Here is a 16008-nt window from a genome sequence, read left to right on the forward strand (position 1 = left end):
CTGGAGCACCTTGGAGGCTCACGGTGGGGCTGGATATCATGAGATGATGGGTACAAATAAAAATCCCCTTTTGAGGTGAGAACAGATCCCGCTGCCAGCACTGGAACTCTGAACCCCTCTTTGGAGCCTTCCCGGGTCTCCCAGCCCTCCGGAATGGAGCTGACGGAAAAGAGGGACTCACATCCCAAAGATGTGGAAGAAACTCCTTGGAAGAGGCTGTGGGAGCACCGTGGCTGCTGCAGCTGAGGGGGGGCTGTGACTCCAGGGACCCCCCAAGCCGTGCAGGGCCGGGGGGGAGGCAGCACACGCCGTTCCCTGGCTGAGCAAATCCCCAACCCCGGCGGAGATTCCTCTGTGCTGTCTCCCGGCCTTGCTTTTTGGAGTGGAGTTTTACCAACAGCAGTTAAGTAAAATAAATAAAGGGGCCTGTGCCTGCCAGTGCTCGCGAGGCCGCGCCAGGGATTGGCAGAGCGGCACCATTAATTACAGCTCGGCACCGCTGCCAGCCTGCCGGCTCCAGGAGGGGCCGTGGCAGCGCGCCGGGGAGCCAGAGGGACAAGGGAGACGTGGAATCATGGAAGGGAGGGGAAACGTGCTCCTGGATGCTGAGGGAATTGTGCCAGAGCGGGTGGAAGCAGTGGGAGATCGCTGTCCCCCGCTGGGTGTCTGTGTGTGCACATGCCTGCACACGCGTGTGCCGAGCAGGGATCCGTGTTTTCGGGGGGATTGCAGGGGAGTTTTTCCCGGGAGCGGTGCTGGTGTGTTGGTGGAGGGGCTGGGAAGGCTCAGGACACCCCATGGAGATGCTTTGGGGCAGCTTTGGAGTCCCCGGATGCCTTTGAATGCCGGGGGTTGGAGGGCGGTGGGAATTTGTGGTGCTGCCTTTGTCACTGTCACCTCTGGAGGGGCAGGGATGGCATCCCATGGGATGGAGCCCCACTGCCGGAGAGGGTGGAAGCAGCTGGGAGATCCCTGTCCCCGCTGGGTGTCTGTGTGTGCACACGCGTGTGCAAGCCTGTGCCGAGCAGGGATCCGCGTTTTCAGGCTGGAGGATGGGGTTGCAGAGGAGTTTTCCCCAGAAATGGTGCTGGTGTGTTGGTGGAGGGGCTGGGAAGGCTCGGGACACCCCGTGGAGGTGTTTTGGGGCAGCTTTGGAGTCCCTGGATGCCTTTGAACGGCCGGGGAAGATCCCGAGGATTGGAGGGTGCTGGGAATTGGGAAGAGCCTGGGGATTGGAGGGCGGTGGGAATTTGTGGTGCTGCCTTTGTCACTGTCACCTCTGGAGGGGCAGGGATGGCATCGCATGGGATGGAGCCCCACAGCTCTGCTGTGCCTGTCCCTTTTGTCAGGGAACAGAGGCTGTTCCCTGCTGGATCAACCACCCAGGATGCCCCTGCCCTTCCTCGCTTTTTATTCCTTTATCCTAAGCCATGCTCACGTTAGGAATTTTCCTGCATCAGGTCCTTGGTTTTTTTTTTCCATGGATTTTGTATTTTCTACAGCCTGTAAAAAGAACGGTTGGGTTAAAAACCACATCCCTCCACCCCCAAATCTCCTTTGCTCTGCCATTAATCGTTTCTCAGATTATTGATGCCGAGGGCTTTGGTGCTGCCCATTTATCACTTTTTTGCGGACTGGTCGGTTGTCCTTGGCTTTTCCTGATCACCATCTGAGCTCCTGCCGTGCCGGGATGATGGAGCTGGACGGGGATCCAGCCAAAATCCAGGCAAAACATCCTCAGGGAAACAACCTGTGTGTGCGTGGGGAGCAGTGCCGTGCCGTGGCCGGGGAGAGCCGAGCCGCGGTCGGATCCTGCTTTTCCCGGAGCGATATTCCAGCAGGGATGCAGAGAAACCTCGCTAAGAGCACGGGGGAGCCCGGGCTGTCGCTTCCTCCCGCCCGGCCGCTTTCCCAGCTCTGTGATGGCTCTTTAAAAGCTTTAATTAAAGCTTTAAACCCACCCCCTTCCCTGCGCCCGGGCGGGAACAAAGGCAGATGGAAGGGGCTGGAGCTGGCGCCTGCGGCGGGCGAGCGTGCCAGGCTGTGCCCGCCGTGCTCCGGGTGACATCGCTGTCCCCAGGGAGCACCAGCCGCCCCCAGCGGGGCGCAGGGTGGCCGCCAGCTGCCCCCAGGGACCCGGGTGCTTCATCCCGCCCCGAGCGAGGAGGTTCTGGGGGCAGCGGGGGTGATGCCAGCGCGGCCGTGCCCTGGCACCGCGGCCGGGCTGGGCTCCCCCGGGCCGGGGAGCGCAGACGGTGACGCTGCAGGGCGCCAGGTCCCCGCCGAGCTGATGGCCGGGGGTGATGGTGACCCCTGGGCAGCTCCAGCCGGGTGACTCCGCGGCACAGATGTTAAAAACCTCCTCGGCCCCCTCGCAGATCAGTGAAATATTTTCACTGCAGCGGCAGCGGCAGCGGCGGCAGCGGCGGCGGAGGAGGCTCGGGCGCTGCAGGGAGCGGGGCCGGTGCCCAGCGAGCTCCGGCAGCTCCGGCTCAGCCCCGACCGTGGCTCCGTTCAGGCAGCCGCAGCCCGGAGGTTTTGGGGCTGGGAGGAAGCTCCTGATATCCCAGAACAGCTGGATCATGCGTGCCTGGAGAGGTGAGGCGTGGGCTGTGTCCATCCCCGAGCCTTCCAGCGGGCGGGATGGGTGGAGGATGCGTGGATGGAGGGATGGATGGATGGAGGGATGGATGGATGGATGGATGGATGGATGGATGGAGGGATGGATGGATGGATGGTGCTGCCGGAGCGTCGCTGCTGCTGGCCGAGGGAAGCAAGCACCATCTTGTGTCCCTGCCAGGCTGCGGGAGCCCCAGGAGCTCGCTGCAGAGCAGCAGCGTGTCCCTGCCTGACCTCCTCCTCCTCTCCCTCCTCCTCCTCCTCCTCCTCCTCCTCCTCCCTCCCCCCACTCCCGGCTCTCCCGGAGCAGCCGAGGGGGCCGCGACTCTCGGGGGGACCCCAGCTCCTCTTGGCCGCTCGAGTAGCACCGGTGGGGGATGCCCCGCTCCGGCTGCAGTTGGAATTCGGGGCTTTTGGGTCTCTCCTGTTGCATTTCCTGGGGGCTCTGCCTGGAGACCAGAGGAACCAGAGGGTTTTACTCCGGGAAAGTGGGGTTTTCTTTCACCCCAGATCCCCCTGCTGGCATCGGAGGGATCCAGCCCCGTCTGCTCCTGCTGGATCCCTCCCAGCGCCTCTCCCCCGTGGCCTGGAGGGGGGAACGCCAGCCCCGAGCCCTCCCCTCGGTGCTGCAGGAGCCAGCGCCAGCCTGTTGCATGAGAATCGGGATATTTTTAGCTCTCTAATGTCCCCGGAGTGGCTCCAGCGCAGGCTCGGCCAAGTGTCCCTCCCGATGAGCCGGGGGATGCCCCAGAACCAGCACCTCTGCGAGGGATGGCTCGGGAGCAGGACTTGGTGTTTGAGGGTGACTCAGGAGCAGGACTTGGTGTTTGATGGTGTTTTGGAGCAGGATTTGCTGTTTGAGGGCAGTTTAAGGAGCAGGATTTGGTGTTTGAGGGCAGTTTTAGAGCAGGATTTGGTGTTTGAGAGCAGTTTGGGAGCAGGATTTGGTGTTTGAGGGCAGTTTTGGAGCAGGATTTGCTGTCTGAGGGCGGTTTTGGAGCAGGATTTGGTGTTTGAAGGCAGTTTGGGAGCAGGATTTGGTGTTTGAGGGCAGTTTTGGAGCAGGATTTGCTGTTTGAGGGCGGTTTTGGAGCAGGATTTGCTGTTTGAGGGTGAGGAAGAGCATCCCCCGTGCTGAGCCAACGCTCGGCATCCCCAGCACACGGCTGGGCGGAGACCTCAGCAATTTTGGAATCAACCTCGGCCATGGCATCTGGCCCTGTGGCCACCTCCTGGATGTCCCCTGATGTCCCCAGGGCTGTCCCTTTGCCACCACTGCCCTGGGCACGGGCTGAGTGATGCTGACACGTGCGCGGCAGCCTCGGCCTCTGTAGAGCCGTGCTCCGGGCTCACTTAATAAGGCCACGGCGTGCATTATTTTATTAATGAGGTATTAAAAAGCTGTTCATGGCCATGCTCTGCATTCCCAGAGAGGCATCCAAGAAATCTGTACTGAGCAGTGGCTGCTCACCCTGTGCTTGGTTCTTAGGACAGCTGTGGGGACACCACGCTGCTGGCGTGTCACCGTGCACCCCCAGCACGTCACCCTGAGCTGCCAGCCTGTCCCCACCGTGCTCCAGGGCACCAGGATGAGCTCCAAGGGCTTTTGTAGCCCTGTCTGAAGTTGTTTGGTGGCTCCGTGCCCAGGCTGTGCTTGGCCAGGGGTGAGCTGAGGGTGGGAGGGTCATTGCAGGGAGGACCTGCAGGGCCGGGACTCTGCTCTGGTGGTTTTGGGGTGAAGTCCTCACTCTGTGCTGTGCTGTTCCCAGCCTGGGCACTCATTGGCACAGCAAGGAGTCCCCTGTAACCCTGCAAGGTGGCAGACGGGGACAGGGACCAGGAGGGGACATGAATCAGGAGGGGACATGGGGTGACCGGGATGCTGCTCTCACACCAGCCGGGCTCAGGGCAGGGCACTGACCCCCAGCCCAGCTCCACAGCGGCCAAACCTCCGGGTAAGCCTCTGTCCGTGTGTCCATCTGTCTGTCTGCAGGGCAAATGCCATAGGATGACCGCTGCTGGTCCCCTCTTACTGGCTGTGATTTCGTCTGTCCTGTGGCTCACGCGGGGCTTCGACCCGGCTCCCAGCGCCTGCTCCGCCCTGGCCTCCGGCGTCCTCTACGGCTCCTTCTCCCTCAAGGACCTGTTCCCCACCATCTCCTCGGGCTGCTCCTGGACCCTGGAGAACCCCGACCCCACCAAGTACTCGCTCTACCTCCGCTTCAACCGGGAGGAGCAGGTCTGCACCCACTTCTCGCCCATGGTGCTGCCGCTCGACCACTACCTGGCCAACTACACCTGCGACCCCCGGGGCGAGGCCAGCCCCGCGCCCACCCCCCAGCACCCGGAGCAGCAACAGGAGGAGGACGAGGAGGACGAGGAAGCCGAGCTGGAGCTGTGCGAGGGCACAGGACCGTTCACTTTCCTGCACTTCGACAAGAACTTCGTGCAGCTGTGCCTGGCGGCCGAGCCCGAGGCGGCCCCGCGGCTGCTGGAGCCGCAGGCGCTGGAGTTCCGCTTCGTGGAGGTGCTGCTCATCAACAACAACAACTCCAGCCAGTTCACCTGCAGCGTGCTGTGCCGCTGGCTCGAGGAGTGCCTGCAGGCTCCCGGCGCCCGCCGCTGCGGCTTCACCCACGCCGGCTGCAGCTGCCAGGCCGAGAGCCCCCCGGCCCCCCGGCGCAACGGCACCCGGCCCCCCACGCCCACCCCGCTGCCCGCCGCGCCCGACTGCTGCCCCACCGAGCTGCATCCTGCCAGTGCCAACGAGCTCGAGCTGCCCGAGGTGCCACACGGTGAGCGGGGAGCGGGGATGGGCCCCCGGTGCGGTGATGGGGGTCTCTGGGTGATGCTTGTGATGGTTGGGATGGGTGGGTTCTGCCCGTGCGGGGTCCACGGGGAATGGGCAGGGTGGGAGTTGTGCAGGGGATGGATCCGGCTTGTGTGAGCTCTGTGGGGCTGGAATGTGCCAGATGGGGACTGGGAATGGGGCAGGGAATGGTGAAATGGGTGGATCCTGGGGCTGGAGGTGCCAGCTGGGAATTGGGAATGGGGCAGGGGATCTGTGCAATGGATGGATCCTGGGGCTGGAGGTGCCAGTGTGGCACTGGGAATGGTGAAATGGATGGATCCTGGGGCTGGAGGTGCCAGCTGGGAATTGGGAATGGTGAAATGGATGGATCCTGGGACTGGAGGTGCCAGCTGGGAATTGGGAATGGTGAAATGGATGGATCCTGGGGCTGGAGGTGCCAGTGTGGCACTGGGAATGGTGAAATGGATGGATCCTGGGACTGGAGGTGCCAGCTGGGAACTGGGCATGGGGCAAGGAATGGTGAAATGGATGGATCCTGGGACTGGAGGTGCCAGCTGGGAATTGGGAATGGGGCAGGGAATCTGTGCAATGGATGGATCCTGGGACTGGAGGTGCCGGTGGGACACTGGGAATGGTGAAATGGATGGATCCTGGGGCTGGAGGTGCCGGTGGGACACTGGGAATGGTGAAATGGATGGATCCTGGGGCTGGAAAGTGCCAGTGGGACACTGGGAATGGGGCAGGGGATCTGTGCAATGGATGGATCCCACCCATGCACACTTCTGGGGTAGGATTGCTGCCAGCTGGATGGCATGGAGCAGGGAAATCATGCCATGGGTGAATCCTTCCCACGCACACTCCGTAGGGCTGGGAGGTGCAGCTGGGTGCTCTGCATGGAGCAGGAAAACTGGTGCATGGAGCAGGGAACCCATGGGATGGATGAATCTTCTCCGAGCCTACTCCCATGGCAGGATGGTGCCAATAGGGCACTGGGCATGGAGCAGGGAACCCGTGGGATGGGTGAATCCTCCTTGAGCACGCTCCTTGGGGCAGGAGGGAGCTGTGCATGGAGCAGGGAACCCGTGGGATGGATGAATCCTCCTTGAGCACACTCCTTAGGGCAGGAGGGAGCTGTGCATGGAGCAGGGAACCCGTGGGATGGATGAATCCTCCTTGAGCACACTCCTTGGGGCAGGAGGGAGCTGTGCATGGAGCAGGGAACCCATGGGATGGATGAATCCTCCTTGAGCACACTCCTTAGGGCAGGAGGGAGCTGTGCATGGAGCAGGGAACCCGTGGGATGGATGAATCCTGCCTGAGCATGCTCCCTCAGGGCTGGAAATTTCCAGTGGGACGCTGAGCATGGAGCAGGGAATCCCTGCATGGAGCAGGGAATCCGTATGAGTTCAAATCCGTGGAGCTGCAGCTTGCTCTGCCCTTGCCACGGCCCAGCCATCGCTGGGAACGCCACGGTGACCCCAGCACTGCCAGGGCTGGTGCCACGGCTGCTCTGGCACATCCCACGCACCTCCCTGGCCTCCCTGGCACGGGGCAGGAGCGGGAGCCAACTCGCTCTGCCCTGCTGGAGACGTGGAAAACAATTTGCAGGTAAAATGACCCTTTGCCGTGGCAAATTACCCTTGACTGCTGCAGCCCGGGCGCTTGTTATTCCAGGCAGGGTGTCACGGCCGGGCTATTAACCAGGCGGAATGAGGCCATTTGCTCGTTCCGGGATTGTGGGAACGGCTGAGGATAAAGGAGCCGGCCCCGGGATCCGCCTGGCCCTGGGGTGTGAACGTGTTCACAGGTTGAGGGAAGAGATGAGGATCTGACTCCATGTTTCAGAAGGCTTGATTGATTATTTTATGATATATATTATATTAAAACTATGCTAAAAGAATAGAAGAAAGGATTTCATCAGAAGCTGGCGAAGAATAGAATAAGAAAGGATGATAACAAAAGTTCTGTCTCGGACTCTCTGTCCGAGCCAGCTGGGCTGTGATTGGCCATTGATTAGAAACAACCACATGAGACCAATCCCAGATGCACCTGTTGCATTCCACAGCAGCAGATAATCATTGTTTGCATTTTGTTCCTGAGGCCTCTCAGCCTCTCAGGAGGAAAAATCCTGAAAAAAGAGATTTTTCATAAAAGATGCCTGCGACCCTGGGGTGCTGCCCGTGCCTGCGGTGCCGAGCCCGACGAGGCGATGAGGGGATTTTGGGACACATCTGGCCAGATGTTTTCCCTTCAGCAGCCTCAGGGTGATGTGTGGGCAGGAGCAATCCCCGGCTGGGCTGTGCGGGGTCTTTATCCGGCAGATTAGGTGGCGGGGCCGGGGGTGGGTGTAGAGATAATTTCATTGGGCTTTAGCATTTATTTCAGGAGCTAAATGTCATTACGGGCAGATCCCCCACTAAATCCCTGGTCCCTTACAGCTGCAGGGCTCTAAATCGCCTCATCCCGAGGGGAGCTGCTTGAGCTGGTTTCATTTTTCATTTTATGGGTTTTTTTTCCTGTTTTGTTTTATTTTCCCCCCTTTAAAAGCCACTCCCCGTGGGTGATTAAGAGCCCAGAGCCGGGGTCGGGTGCCAGCCCCAAGGTCAGCCTGGCTGACCCTGTGCCCGAGGGGTGACACCGGTGGTGGCTGGGGCTGCCTGTGGAGAAGGGAGATCAGGATGGGATTGGGAATTGGGATCCCTGATGGAGAAGGAGGATCCAGGATGGGATTGAGATTTAGCATCCAGGATGGGATTGGGAACTGGGATGCAAGATGGGATGGAGAAGGGGGATGCAGGATGGGATTGAGAATTGGGATCCAGGATTGAGAATTGGGATTAAGGATGAGATTGAGAATTGGGATTTGGGATGGGATGGAGAATTGGGATTTGGGATGGGATGGAGAAGGGGGATGCAGGATGGGATGGAGAAAGAGGATCCAGGATGGGATGGAGAAGGGGGATCCAGGATAGGATGGAGAAGGGGGATGCAGAACTGGATGGAAAAGTGGGATTCAGGATGGGATTGAGAATTGTGATCCAGGATGGGATTGAGAATTAGGATCCAGGATGAGATTGAGAATTGTGATCCAGAATGGGATTGAGAAGTGGGATGCAGGATGGGATGGAGAAGGGGGATCCAGAATGGGATGGAGATTTAGGATGCAGGATGGGATGGAGAATTGGGATCCACGATGGAGAATTGGGATCCAGGATGGGATGGAGGAGGATCCAGGATGGGATGGAGAATTGGGATCCACGATGGAGAATTGGGATCCACGATGGAGAATTGGGATCCAGGATGGGATTGAGAACCGGGATCCAGGATGGGATGGAGAATTGGGATGCTCCTCCAGGGGACCCAGCACATCCCCAGGGGTGGCTCTGTGGGGTTGTTTCCCCCACGCCTGGCACAGGGCGCTGGCCCTGGGGGTCTCTGCAGAGCTGGCAGGGCTCAGTGCCACATTCCGCCTCTCCGGCTGCCACGGCCGCAAACTCCGGCTCCTTCTCCAAATTACATTTGACATTCAATTAAAGGCCGGAGCGCCCGGAGGCTCAGTGTTATTGCAGTGCCAGAGCCACGGGGGTGACGCGCTGCCACGGCCGGCCCTCGTGCCACGCCGCTGCCACCGTCCCCGCCGGGTGTCACCGCGCCGAGCCGCATCACAGAGCACCCTTCATGCGGCTGGGGAGGGCCCCAGCTCCCACCTGGCCTCCCCCCAGCCCCCCGGGGTGGAGAATGGTCCCCTTTGAGGGGGATGGATGGTGGCACGCAGGGCCGGGGGCTGAATGGCGCCTGTGAGCCGAGGCTTGGCGGGCGCCCAGCGCTGATCTCAGCGGCTCCTCCGCCGCAGCGACGTGGGGCTGGCGCCCGCCCAGAGCCTCCCCACAGCCCTGACCCCGGGGTCCCTGGTGCCCGCGTCATCCCTGCTCCCCCAGGGGGTTCAGGGATGAGGTTGGAGCTACGTGGGTGAGCTGGAGGTTTGTGGGGTGACTTTGGGTGTGTTTGATGCCCTGACTCCAAGGTCCCCGGTGCCCACGTCATCCCCACTCCCCCAGGGGATTCAGGGATGAGGTTGGAGCCATGTGGGTGAGCTGGAGGTTTGTGGGGTGACTTTGGGTGTGTTCGATGCCCTGACCCCGAGGTGCCCACGTCATCCCCGCTCTGCCAGGGGGGTTCAGGGTTTATGTTCAGCTCCCACCCTGCTAACCCCTTGCTGAGGGATACAAGACCTTTGGTTCCAGCCCTTCTGCCCCAGACCAGGTGTCCCCTGTCTCTGTTCCCCTCTGGGCACCTCGGTCCTGTTCCTTTTATGATACAAATCCACGCTGTATCGAGTCCCATCCTTTTGAAAGGCACTGGGGTGCTGTGAGCTTTCAGAGCCATTGGGGATCCCTGGGATAGCCCTGGGGATGTGGGGAGGGACAGTGACAGGCTGGCAGTGCCCTACCAGCACCGTGGTGACAATCAGAGATCTGTTGCTCAGCGGGTCCGTGACGTTGGGCCCTCGTCCTTTGGGGATTTCTGTGATGTTCAAACCATCTGAAGGGCTCCATGCTCCAACCTGAGAGGAAGCAAAGCAACACAGTGAACCCCCCCATCTCCAATTCCTCAATCCCTTCCTGCATTCCTTAATCCCTGCCTTGCATTCCTCACTTGCTCCCACGTGGGTGGGTTGGAGTTTTGTGGGGTGACTTTGGGTGTGTTCGACCCTGCTGCTCCACGATCCAGGTGGTGTGACCCCTCTGAAGACCCCCCAAAGGTGTGACCCCCCTCTTTTTGCTGTGTCAAGGCCAAGCAGCTCCAATTTTGGGTTTCCCCCACCCCAAACCCATCCCTGCTCAGAAACCAACCCCCAGTGAGGTGCTGCTGGGACAAGGACACAGCCAGCCTGGAAATTCACCTTGAGGTCCTCAAAAAACACCCCCAATGTCCCCAAAATCCCCTCCCATCCTTGTCCCCACCAGCTGTGCTGTGGTGGGGTGCTGGGGGGACCCCAGGGCAGGGCGGGGTGTGGTGTTGGGGTTGGCTGCAGCCTCCTGGTGGTGACAGGCAAGGATTTAGTGCTCTCCGAAGGAAATTGAATTTGGTGTCTCTGTCGAACACAGCCAGGGAGAACGCCCTCGTATATCCTCGGGATTTATGGCTTTCCCCAGGCTCTTGCTGTGCCGTGTGTGATTCTGCTCTGGCGCTCCCAGAGGGGGTGGCCCTGTGGGGAATTCACTGTGGTGGCCCCACAGACCCGCCCTGGGTATCCCCTCAGGGTGCCCAGGTCCCCCCTGTGCCTCCCATGCCCCCGGGAGTTCCACAGTGGGATGTCCAAGGACAGGATCTGAGGGTGCCAGCAGGGAGCCCTGAAGGGTTACCCCGAGTTAAGGCAAAACTCAGTGAATTTGGGGCTTTTTGACAGCACAAGCAGTGCCAGAGCAGGCTGTGCTCCCTGCCTGGGGCTGGGTGTCCCTGCTCTGTGTCCCAGTGGGTGCCACCATGTGCCCAAAGGACGCTGGCAGTGCCAGGTGTCCCCATGCCACCTCCCCTCCATCCTTTGGGGACATGGCTGTGTTTGGCTGGCAGGTGCTTGTGCCATCCCTGGCTGCTCTCCTGGCTGCCACAGCAGTGGAGTGACCACTGCATTTTTGGGGGTGACATCCCTGGGGTGGCACCGATGCTGCTGTCCCTCTTGTCCCCATGGCAGGAGCAGCTGGGATGGATCCACAGGAGCTCCAGGGCCCGGGTTTGGGGACAGGAGTCCCTCTGGAGGACTGGGAGGTGGCCCGGGGGTGTGGGGGAGGCTGAGGGAGGTGTCCCCCTGTGCCTGCAGCCGCGTCCCCCGCCGGGCCCTGCACATGCCAGTTAATTTCACGCCAAGTGCCCTTGATGGATCACTTGTTATTTTTGGTGAGCCGAGCCATAAATTTGTGCCACCTCACTGCAGCGAGCTGATAAGTGGCGACAGGAGAGCGCCTCTGCTTGGCACTGTGGGGACATGGGCACCCTGCCTGAAGCAGGGATGTGGCACCCCGGGCTGGGGTCCAGCTGCCACCCCTGGGACGTTTTGGGGTAGCTGTGACACGTTTGGGGTGCTGGGGGTGTGCTCAGTGATGCTCCACCAGGTCTTGCTCTCAGGGGTGTCAGCATGGGGCCAGGCACCCCTGAATTCACCTGGAATGTCCTGTGCTGGCCTGTCCCCATCCCTGTCCCCATCCCTGTCCCCTGCCCACTCTCACCTGGGCATTTCTCTCTCCTAGGAAATGCAGTCGAGGAGAACCAGAAGGTGAAGACCCAGTGGCCACGGTCAGCAGATGAACCCGGGGTCTACATGGCCCAGACAGGTACCAGGAGCAGGCAGGGGGACACTGGTGACACCAGGCTCGTGCACCTGGGCAGGGGTGACAGAGATGGAGCGACTCCCTTTAGCTTCCTGCCCACGGACTGTCTTAATTCGCTCCATTTATAAATTTTTGCCTCTGCACTTTCCTCTGAGGGTTGTAAAGCAAAAGCAAGAAAAAAAATCTATTAATTGTTTCGTTCAAACGTATTTATTTGGCAAATCCATCTGGGTAATTTGAACGTGCTGCTCCCCCCTCCCCAGCCTCCCTGATTTATGGTCGGAGGGCTCGGAGGCGAGCAGGGAGATGGATGGGCCCCGGCTCTGCTCCACGTGCAGAATTCCCACCACACTCGGCTGCTCACGGGGTTCCTGCCCCACTGGGAGCTCCTGGGTGACCCCGGTGGTGGCCCTGTCCTGCTCCTGTGACAGGGAGCAGCCCCAGCACGTTGTCACCGCCGCGGGTGACGCGGAGCCCACGTTCTGCTTGTCTCCAGGACAAACGGTCCCCTTTGGAGAGCCCTCCCCCATCTATCCCTGTTTAATTTAAACGGATGGGCTCTGCTGCTGGGCTGTCCAAGAGCCTCAGAGACATCATCAACCTTAATAAGAGCCGGTTGTTGTAAATGTCAGCGTGTGACGGGGTGGGGAGAGGGAGCCGCGGAGGGCTGCCCGTGCTGCCTGTGCTGCCCACCCTGCCCATGCTGCCCGTGCTGCCCACCCTGCCCACCCTGCCCTGCTCACCCTGCCCGTGCTGCCTGTGCTGCCCACCCTGTCTGTGCTGCCCACCCTGTGCTGCCCACCCTGCCCGTGCTGCCCACTGCCCACCCTGCCCACCTTGCCCACTCTGTCTGTGCTGCCCACCCTGTCTGTGCTGCCCACCCTGCCCGTGCTGCCCGTGCTGCCCACCCTGTCTGTGCTGCCCACCCTGCCCATGCTGCCCGTGCTGCCTGTGCTGCCCACCCTGTCTGTGCTGCCCACCCTACCCGTGCTGACCGTGCTGCCCGTGCTGCCCACCCTGTGCTGCCCACTCTGTCTGTGCTGCCCACTACCCACCATGGTTGTGTTGCCCACCCTGTCCATGCTGCCCATGCTGTCCACCCTGTCCGTGCTGCCCACTGACCACTGTGCCCACCCTGCCCACCATGGCTGTGCTGCCCACTGCTCACCCTGCCCACTCTGTCCATGCTGTCCGTGCTGCCCACCCTGCTCACCCAGCTCATCCTGTCCGTGCTGTCTGCACTGCCCACCCTGCTCACCCTGTCTGTTCTGTCCGTGCTGCCCACTGACACCCTGCCCACCCCACTCACCCTGTCCCCGATGCCCACTGCCCACCCTGCCCTGCCCACCCTGCCTGTGCTGCCATCCCCTCCCAGGACAGACCCTGTCCCTCGCACCAGCTGCCATCCCGTGCCCCAATCCCTTCCCCACCTCTACCCCAGACCTCACCTCACTGACACCCACACCCCCTCATCCTCCCCTCTGCGCTCCCTGCTGCCACCTCCCTGTCCCTGTCCCTGTCCCTGTCCCTGTCCCTGTCCCTGTCCCTGTCCCTGTCCCTGTCCCCTGTCCCCCGCGGCCTCTCAGGCTCGCTGTCTCCCTCAGGGGACCCCGCGGCGGAGGAATGGTCGCAGTGGAGCGTGTGCTCGCTGACGTGCGGCCAGGGCTCCCAGGTGCGGACGCGCTCCTGCGTCTCCTCTCCCTACGGGACGCTGTGCAGCGGGCTGCTCCGGGAGACCCGCACCTGCAACAACACCGCCACCTGCCCAGGTACGGGGCACAGCAGCGGGGACAGCGCGGGGACAGCGCGGGGCAGCGCTGCCGGCTCCCCGCAGGCGGGTGGGGACAGAGAGGATGCGTTGCTGGGAGGTTTCTGGGGTGTCCCCGGGGTGCTGTGGTGGATGGGAAGGGTGGCTTGGCGTGGTTGTGGTGCCCAGCCTGTGCTGGGATGCTCCGAGTGCTGTTGGCATCCCTCCATCCTCTCTCGGGGAGGTGCCTGGGATGGGTGCCTGCACCCTGTGCCCTGTCAGGGGTGCTGGTGCCAGGGATTTACCTCGGGATCTCCTTTCCATCCTCTCTCCTGGTGAGCTGTGGGCTCCTCCTGGGTGTCCCCGAGGCTTTGTGCTGGAGCCTGAGGGATTTGGAGCGTTCCAAGGGGTTCCCCTTGACGTGGGGCAGGAAGGGGCTGAGCTGCTCCGTGACTCGAGCAGGATGCTGAGGACCTCCTGTCTGTCCATGGTGGTGTCCGTGTGTCTCATGTGGGACACAGGAGGGACCTCAGGGTGCCACAGGGGCAGCCACACTGCCCTGTCCTAATCTGGGGTGTTTCAAGGGGACATTTTCACCCTCGGGACATGCAGTGTCCATACTGGGGAGTGCAGCCCTGTCCTGGCACCCCGAGGACATCAGAGCTGGAGGAGGAGCATCCTTTAGGCTGGAGCATCCTTTAGGATGGTCCCTGGTCCTTCCCTGTGGATGTGAGGGGCAGACGGTGCTGGGTGTGCTGACAGGGATCAGGGTGACCCGTGTGTGTGGCTTTGGGGGGACACGCGCCGCCAGTGCCAGCACCCCACAAGGGAGGCTGGAGCATTGCTGCCAGCTCAGGGATTTGGGATAGCAAATTCGGGAGCTGTGCCCAGCTGAGTGCTGGGGAGGGCACAAGGGGTCTGCTGTGCCAGGACCCCTCGGTGCCAGGGCTCCCCAGAGGCTGGAGGGGCTGTGGTGGCAAAGGGACAGCCCTGGGGACATCAGGGGACATCCAGGAGGTGGCCACAGGGCCAGATGCCATGGCTGAGGTTGATTCCAAAATTGCTGAGGTCTCCGCCCAGCCGTGTGCTGGGGATGCTGAGCGTTGGCACAGCACGGGGGATGCTCTTCCTCACCCTCAAACACCAAATCCTGCTCCAAAACCGCCCTCAAACACCAAATCCTGCTCCAAAACTGCCCTCAGACAGCAAATCCTGCTCCCAAACTGCCCTCAAAAACCAAATCCTGCTCCAAAACTGCCCTCAAACAGCAAATCGTGCTCCTTAAACACCATCAAACACCAAATCCTTCTCCAAACTGCCCTCAAACAGCAAATCCTACTCCAAAATTGCCCTCAAACAGCAAATCCTGCTCCTTAAACACCCTCAAACAGCAAATTCTGCTATCAAACTGCCTTCAAACACCAAATCCTGCTCCTTAAACACCATCAAACACCAAATCCTGCTCCTTAAACACCCTCAAACACCAAATCCTGCTCCTTAAACACCCTCAAACAGCAAATCCTGCTCCCAAACCGCCCTCCAACAGCAAACCCCCCCTGGGCTGTGCTGTGTTGCAGCTGCTGGCGCGTGGGAGGAGTGGTCCCCGTGGAGCCTGTGCTCGGTGACCTGCGGGCGCGGCGCCAGGACCAGGACGCGGCGCTGCGCGGCCCCGCGGCGCCCAGGGAAGGCCTGCGAGGGCCCCCAGCTGCAGGCCAAGCCCTGCAATATCCAGAGCTGCCCCGGTCAGTACCTCCCTCCTCTCCCCACGCTCCTTCTTCCCGCTGGGAATGCCAGGAGATGGTGCCAGCTGAGTGCCAGGGCTGCTGGTGTGGATGGGTGGCACAGCCACGGGCTGCTGTGACACTCGGTGTCACACCCTCCTGTCCCTGCTGGAGATCCAAGAGGAAATTTGGTGCTGTTGGCTGTGCCGGGGTCTCAGGACCCCATCATGGGCAGGGCACCAGAGAGGAGGTGGCTCCTTCCCTCCCCTGTGCCGTGCCTGGCACTGGGGTGGCACAGGGACATTGTGGGGCACAGGGAGGTGACAAAGGGGGTTGGCTGAAGGGTCTGCCTGCACACAGGTGGCAGTGCCACAGCTGTCCCTTCCTCCTGCGTGCCACGAGTGTCCGTGGTGGCGGCTGTGGGGTTTCTGTGCTGATGGGCAGGGATGCCATGTCTCAGATGTTGTCCCTGTGGGGACACCACGTGTGACATGGGGCAGCTGGAGCAGGAGGGAGCGCGGGAGCTGCTCCTGCAGCAGCTCTGACAGGGATGTGGCACCCATGGCACGCAGCTTGGGCCATGGCTGTCCTGTGGAGACGCTGCTGGGTCTTGAGATTGGCAGGGAATGATGCCAGGGCTGCTGGATTTGGTTGGAAGTGATGCCAGGGATTCTGGATTTGGCAGGACTGATGACAGGGATGCTGAATTTGGTTGGACGCAATGCCAGGGATGCTGGATTTGGTAAAAAGCAATGCCAGGGATGCTGGATTTGGCCAGAA

The 16008-nt window shown here is 61.3% G+C and overlaps 1 protein-coding gene across 7 annotated transcripts in view; it reads left to right on the plus strand.

Moving 5' to 3' along the window:
* ADGRB2 (adhesion G protein-coupled receptor B2) overlaps window positions 1-16008 on the plus strand; it is a 36076-nt gene that overhangs the window by 2718 nt on the left and 17350 nt on the right. For 5 of the 7 annotated variants that reach the window (XM_077189428.1, XM_077189427.1, XM_077189426.1 and 2 more), the window contains exons 2-4: window positions 4613-5414; window positions 11680-11763; window positions 13365-13529. In XM_077189428.1, coding sequence (XP_077045543.1) covers window positions 4628-5414; window positions 11680-11763; window positions 13365-13529 — 1036 coding nt within the window. In that variant the 5' untranslated portion in view covers window positions 4613-4627. Of the gene's footprint in view, window positions 1-1259; window positions 2599-4612; window positions 5415-11679; window positions 11764-13364; window positions 13530-15084; window positions 15250-16008 lie in introns of those variants that run through there. The other 2 variants (XM_077189425.1, XM_077189431.1) reach the window with 2 other exon arrangements.

This window comes from Agelaius phoeniceus, chromosome 22, assembly GCF_051311805.1.
Source record: "Agelaius phoeniceus isolate bAgePho1 chromosome 22, bAgePho1.hap1, whole genome shotgun sequence".
In the NCBI taxonomy this organism is placed as follows: Eukaryota; Metazoa; Chordata; class Aves; order Passeriformes; family Icteridae; genus Agelaius; species Agelaius phoeniceus.